This window comes from Grammomys surdaster, unplaced genomic scaffold (assembly GCF_004785775.1).
Source record: "Grammomys surdaster isolate TR1022 unplaced genomic scaffold, NIH_TR_1.0 332464, whole genome shotgun sequence".
In the NCBI taxonomy this organism is placed as follows: domain Eukaryota; kingdom Metazoa; phylum Chordata; class Mammalia; order Rodentia; family Muridae; genus Grammomys; species Grammomys surdaster.
The window spans coordinates 2,154-9,421 of NW_021627695.1; the positions used below are offsets into that span (position 1 = coordinate 2,154).

Consider the following 7,268-nt stretch of genomic DNA (forward strand, 5'->3'; position numbering starts at 1 on the left):
CCTTGTTTCTTTCTGCATAAAAGGGAAAGACAAGGCTCACCTGCTAAATACTAACTGTAAGTAAGTAATGCAGTTACAGCTGTGACTCCAGGGCCAGTTGTGCCAACTGCGCTTATTGTGGATGCTGGTGACCTTTGTTGTGTTACTGAGCAGAGACTGACAGATGTGAATTATTGTCCTCATTGCTGAAATGTAAGTCCCCTCAGAACAGGGACCTTGTCTTGTTTATCTCTGTAGCCTAAGAGTTTGAAGGTTAAGAAAGCAACAGTTGCTTCCGTACCTATAGTGTGAGAGAATGAGAGTTCTGCCTTCCTTACTCCTGTACCTGCTGGCCTGAATAACTCAGTGTATTGACTCCAAAGAGACTCAGGTATGGCCTCCTTTGCTCTTTGTTTAGTTGTTTGTTTTGATGCCAAGATAAACTTTGATGACAATGCTGAATTCCGACAAAAGGACATATTTGCTATGGATGATAAGTCAGAGAATGAGCCCATTGAAAATGAAGCTGCCAGATACGATCTCAAGTATATCGGACTAGACGGAAACATCGCCTGCTTTGGTAAGTGCTCGCACTGAGTCTGGAATGTTATAAGATTTCTTAAATGCTATTTACTAATAGCTGTTAAAATAGGTGTTTTCTTATAGTGTCAAGTGGAAAACAGTTTCAAAGTCCATTTTGATTGATGGTCACTGATTGAAAGCAGTTTTTCCACTTTGGCACTGCTGAGCTTTTGGATTGGATGATCTTTTATTCTCAGAGAGCCATCCAGTATATTAGGTTCAGTTGTATTCCTCTCCTCCAGAGATAGCTGATAGTTGTGGAAATGAAACAATGCAAAGAAAGTGCCCAGATGTTTCCAGGTGCCTGGTATACAGAAGCACTCCAAATAGGAACTGCTGAGAAGCTGGAGAGATGGCACAGTGGTAAGTGCTTGCTGTGCAAATGTGAAGGTCTGAGTGTGGATCCATGGCACCCACATAAAACCTGGGCATGATGGCATATGGTGATAGCCACAGTTCTATGACAGTGGGAAGCAGCTGGATTGAGGCGGTTTGCAGTCCTACCAGTCTAGACAATTGGTGATCTCTAGGTTTAGTGAGAGATCTTTCTTTAAAATGAAGTAGAGAAGCAGTAGGGAAATATACCCAACACTCATCTCTGGCCTCCACACACATATACATGTGTATATGCACATATATGCCCGTGTGAATATATATATAAGAAACATTGATTTAAAGCATCTCAACTTTTTTAGTTAAAGTAACAACTGTCCCTATGTATTCAGCATCCATCTACTAGGAACTGTTGTGAAACTGTACACTGAGACAAAATTACTTTTTCAGAGTGTTCTAGTCTCCTTTCTTATGGCTGTGACAAAACATTCTGACCAAAAGAAATTTAGGGGAGCAAAGTTAGCTTACAGGCCATAGTCTATCACTGAGGGAAAAGAGGGAAGGAACGTGAAATAGAAACCACTCTTGAAAGCTGAGTTGATAGTTTATTCTTATACAGCCCAGGACCACCAGCCCAGGGAATGGTGCCACCCACAGTGGGCCATCCTATATCACTCATCAATCAAGGCAGTCAGATCTGGATAGTCCCTCAGCTTAGAGTCCCTTCCCAGGTGACTATTGCCTGTGTCAAGTTGACAATTAATGCTAACTAGGGCACAGAGGAAGGAGCACAGGACATAAATTCTAATCATTTCACTAACATTTCAGATTGAATGGTAACCAGTTGCCAAAATACTTTCATTTTGCCAGTTTATTAATCAAACAATGGGCTCCATCATGGTTCTCTAATTTAGTGAAAATGGCTTATGCAGCTGAGATAAGATGGGTCTGTAGAGGCAATACAATTTCAGTTATTGTCCATGGCTTCTAGTGTTTGTGATTTATATGCTTCCGGCTTAATTGCACATGACTGTGTTTCTGCTAGAAACAACTCATTGCACTAGAAACTGAGGTCTTCATCTTAATGGAATTAAAATTAAAAAGATTTGTTGCTCATTAAAACAACAGCATCATTATATTAAGACGTGAAGAGTCTTCAACAGTTCGCTGTTCAATACAATGGAAAATGGCATCCAATTACAATTGATACCTAAAGTGCCTGCTTTATATAGGAGCGCTATCTGAATAGTGTAGATCACTTACACCCTCTTGGCTGCAATAAGTAAATGTGTTTGTAACATGTGTAGGCATTTGGGAAGGGGGCAATACAGGGGTTTAGAACAAATTAAATACAGATTTTTCTGGGTGAATGTTTCTCACAAACTCTGATTAACAACACTGCACACTAATTGAAGATCTTTATTACAAATACCATTTTTTATGATGGGCAATACATAATTTATTTGCTAAGCTTGGGCCTGAGGACACATTAACCCACCCCAGGATATAGGTCCCCACTCCCTATTTTTAATTTTCCCTACCTAATTAAGGCAGTCACAATTCCCAGGTTTGTCTGGGGGAATTCCAGGGTACTTTACCCTTGCTGAGTTTCTGCACCTTCTCCCTTGTTACCTGAGGAAAGTAATTCTGTAACTAAGCATAAGAAGCAAAAGAATTGCAGTTGGTCAGTGAACATTAGCTCTAAAAGGCAGGAATGCCCATGTAAATGGCTATGGTAGTTCTTAAGAAAGGTCCCTAAATTGTTGTACTTTTGTTTTAGGTTGAATATTGGGTTAGTAAATAAGATCTTGTATTAAGTTTTGTGATTCCTTTTTAGAATTATTTTTAGATATGTGTATGTATATGCAGCCAATGGTCCCCAGAATTCAGAAGAAGGTGTCAGTTCCCTTAGGGCTTCAGTTACAGCCTAGCCTGGCTGCTGGGAACTGAATTCAGGACTTGTGGATGAGCAATCAGTGCTCTTAACCACTGAGCCATCTTTCCAGCCCCTTGTTTTTGTTTTTTGAGACAGAATTGTACCGTGTGCCCAGGTTCTCCTGGTACTTACTATGTAGATCAGGGTGGCCTGAATTCTGTCTTACCTTTAGTGTTCTGAGTGCTAAGGCTCCAGGGATGTTAGTCTAAGTAGTGTGCTTCTTGCACTAACTTACAGGAGAAGGAGCATCAAGGCATGCTGGTTTGGACCCTATTGTTTCTCTTTTGAGTTGCTGCCGATTAGCTCACACAAAAATGCATGCCTGCCAAAGGTAAAGAAAGAGCAGAACCGTTAGATGTTGGTTTAATTCCAAAGGTTGCACAGTCAGAGAGCATCTCCACAGGGACAAGCTGAGCATTGCTCTTGGTTCACATAATTTGAATGGCTAGCCACTCTTCACAGCCATAATTCTTTTTGCCCATCCTCCTATGTGAAGCCTTTTCAGAACCCACAGCCAAATTAGTCCTTAACCTGTCTTTGTTATATGAATTATTGTTGAATTCTCCTCATTTTTCTTTGTTTTGTTTGTTTATTCTTTGGATACACTTGTCCTGATTATTAACCATAAATTATTTTATGAGTTGAATCCCAATTCAGGGTACAGATTGGCTTAGAAATGATAGTGTTCTCATTTGGCCTTCTGTGTTCCCACTCCATTTCTGTGCTGTTTCATGTTTCCATTTTGTGTGCTATTTGCATTTCACAGTGAATGGTGCTGGATTGGCCATGGCTACCTGTGACATCATCTTCCTGAACGGAGGGAAGCCAGCTAACTTCTTGGACCTCGGAGGTGGTGTAAAGGAGGCCCAAGTCTATCAAGCATTCAAACTGCTCACATCTGATCCCAAGGTAAGGCTTCTTCAGTAGGGAGATGGCATAGCGTTCAGTTTTCTGCCTCCGGATGATACAACTTGTGACCTGGTGCTAAGAATGAAAAAGGCAATAGATGTTTTGCAGCCTAAGGTATAAATCCTGCTGTCTTTTGTTTGTTTAAAGGCTTATAAGCCACTTCTGGGTCTCATTTCAGAAACTGTGCCCACAGTCTTGGGAGGTAGAATAGAACACAAAAGACAGTCTAAGGAGTAATACTGTGCTGTCGATTGGTGTGCATTTGGGTAATTGACACCAAGCCTTAGTCCTATGTTTACATGACTTAGGGACTCAGCCTCACATTCCTCTTGTAAGGATCCTGAAGATATTACCAGAGTATTAGAAATGAATATAATTATAGGATCACACGTCACAGTATATAATGTATGGAAGAAATAATAGCCTCTCTGTTTCTGTAGGTGGTTTAATCTGCAGCCTTAATTATGACAGTTGGTAACATATGGATTAAGAAGTAAATTACTGAATGTAGTTTTCTAAATTCTGTTGTTTATTTATATAAATTTTTTCTTTTTAACATTGTAGCAGAGTGGAATGTAGTATCGCTGTGGCCAGCTAGGGTACTACAGGTGTTTAGTGAGTTCCTGGCCAGTTCCTTTCTTTGCTGTAATTGTCCTTTCTTGGTCATCAGGGATAACAGGCTTAAACTTAATTCTTATATACAATGTCTCCATTTTTCAAAAGTTTATACTTTTCATGGTTTTCATTTAATTCTCATAACTGGACTTGGGACTAACTATATGCCATATTCATTTGTATTAAACTTCACTCAGGAGTTGTTATCCCACCATTGTTAGAGCATTTAATAAATTTTGTTGGTTACTAAATTATTTGAAGACATAAGAATTCTAGGCCAGCACGAATGAAAACAAACCAGAGTTGCCCCCTCCCCCTCACCCCTACCTACTAGGACATTATAGTTGGCTTCTTGTGGATACTTCTCAGTAAGAATCGTGCTGACAGTTGCCTGTTTGCATTCATATGCAGCGTGGTTCCATATATTCAATATGCTTGTCAGTATTTCTTGTGCATTAGCAATTGCTAAGGATGATTTACCTTACAATTTGCTAACTCTTTTCTTCCAATTCACAAAACAATGTTAAGATGTCATTACTTACTTCTCTTCAGTTGTCCAGTGTTGTCCAGGAATAGTGAAAACAGTGCAATCTAAGGCACTCATCCATCAAAGGTATTTTGGAAAAGATCTGTTCCCACAGCTGGTGTTGTTTAGGGTTTGTTGCTCACCATGGCTCTCCCATCCTGTTGCTCGAACGTGCCTTCTTCACACTTCCTCCTAAGAGCAGAGTAATTTTCCTCCTAGAGATCCCCACATGAAGGGGCACTCTGTAGGTGCCACAAACATGTGCCTGACTCTCCGAACCAGGAGGTACTAGAGGACATTGGTCAGAATAAAGTGCTGGTTATTAGCACCTGTAAGACTTACTTATATTAGTGATGGACAGCCGGCCAGGGTTCAGTCTACCAAGACAAGCAGCACAGCTTTTCTTTGGAACATCTCAGTAGCTATTCTTAAATTTTAACTTTATAAAACCTAAGGGTGTAAAGAATTTTAAAAAATGACGTGCAGAACCATTTTTGTTGTTTTTGTTTAAATAATCTCTTTAAAAAAATTGACTTTACCTTATGGAATATTTTCAAGTGCTTGAAGTATTTCAACTTTTTTGAGATTGGCTGTCATCCTGGGATGGATAAAGGGATGTGGGAGTTATTTTCCTCACACTATATCAGGAAAATGAATGCATAGCTCATCTCCCAGAACACTTTCCAAACCTTGAAATTTCTAAGCTGGTTAAAAAGCATGGAAATTAATTTGTGTTTTTAATCCTTGTTCGGTTCTTGCAAGTCAGAGAACAGTAGAGGGAAAAAAAAAGACAAGACAGAACACAACTAAAGTTGAGTTGATTTGTGTTTGAAAAGAAACAGCTTGTAGTTTTGGCAGTAGTTATTTCTGATAGAGCCCTGTCCACCCGCCTAGAAAGAGCACTTCCAAGAACTCACAGCTAATTATTTCAAAGTATTGTCTTGTTACATACAAGAATTAATTCACTGAAACTCAGAACCATGAGTGGCTTTTTACTTTAACAACTTAAACCACATCCAGTCTTACCATCTATGTGTTTGTTGTAATACAACATAACTTTATTGGTAAAGTAGCAAACATAGTGTCATTTAAGAAAAATACGACAGATTCTGTTTCTATCAGCAGTGTCAGCCACACCTCTGAATTGTACATTTCTTTTTCTTGCCTAAGACACCCAAATGCTTGTTTTCATGTTTTAATACAAACACCTGCATAACAAATTTACATATTTGTTTATAGCACATAGCACTGAATTCCTCTTGAACTGTCTAAACCAAGAGTCTTCAGGATAGCTCAGTTATTCAGCTGATTTCACATGAAATTTATCATTCAATGTCTTATTCTTGTATTTTCCATCAGAGTCTAACTGGAGAGAAAGGTGATGGGGTTTGTCTGCTGCTGAGAGTGTAGGTCTTATATGATCTTATCTCGATTTGCAGAACTTTGAACAGGATTCTTAAACGCAGTAGATGTGGCAGAAAGCAGGGTTTTGGTTTGGACACATTTCAAAGAAAAATCCTATATAGAATGTTGTCCTTGGTTTTTTGTTTTTGTAAATTATGCTTTGGCTTGTATTTCTAATTCTCAGTTTAGAATTCCAGATGCAGCCTCTGGCCTGTGTGAAGTATCTTATGTAAATGAATAAAGCAAAGGCCACTTGCACACTTTCATCAGTAACCCCTCTGCTGGCCTGTGATAACCGAGTCTGTTGGCCTCTGGGGACCTTCTTGTGAGAAGCAAGAGTAGGTGGGTGGTATTAGTGAAGCATATGGCTGGCCTAGACTGTGCTCTCTGCTTTGTTGCCAACTTAAGAGTGCCTCCTCCAGAGCCCTTCAGTTGCCAGAAGGAAACATGTTGCCTGAAGCCAAGGCCACATGTGAAGAGAAACATTGCTTATGGGACTCCACAGCCAGACTGGCAAGAGTTAACCTTTGCTACTTACTGCTATGGAAACTTGGACATGTTATTCAACTTCAATGTGCCTCAGTTTCTTCTTTTTTAATAAAGTGCTTAATAAAGAGGATTGCTTAGTTACAGGAATTGAAATAGGCATCTTTCTCTTTTGAAGGGGCGTTTTGGGGGATGGTATCAGTTAACATATCTAAGGAAGGATATGTATAACCTATCCTGGGAAAGGGTAATCATGCCTTGCACATGCTCCTCAGGGACAGACTTTCTACAGAGCCTTCTTGTTTATCTTCACCGTGTTTTTAAATTCACCACTTGAACCTCAACATTTTATTTAAAACACAAATTTTAACTACGTAGTTGAAAGGGTTATCATTGGCTGAGAATACCCTTGAAGTTGCCAACCAGGTCAAAAGATATCCCTGAGCCCCTCTGTACACTACCCCCAAATCTTCCTTCTTGCCTTACGTTTACCTGAAA

The 7,268-nt window shown here is 39.6% G+C and overlaps 1 protein-coding gene across 1 annotated transcript; it reads left to right on the forward strand.

Annotated features, from left to right (window-relative positions):
- Window positions 1-397: 397 nt before the first annotated feature.
- On the forward strand, window positions 398-3,757 carry LOC114616534 (succinate--CoA ligase [GDP-forming] subunit beta, mitochondrial-like; the record flags this gene model as incomplete). The annotated part of the gene is made up of 2 exons (XM_028761975.1): window positions 398-559; window positions 3,597-3,757. Coding segments are annotated over 2 exons (323 nt in total), but the record flags the coding sequence as incomplete, so codon positions are not given.
- Between the last annotated feature and the right edge of the window lie 3,511 nt (window positions 3,758-7,268).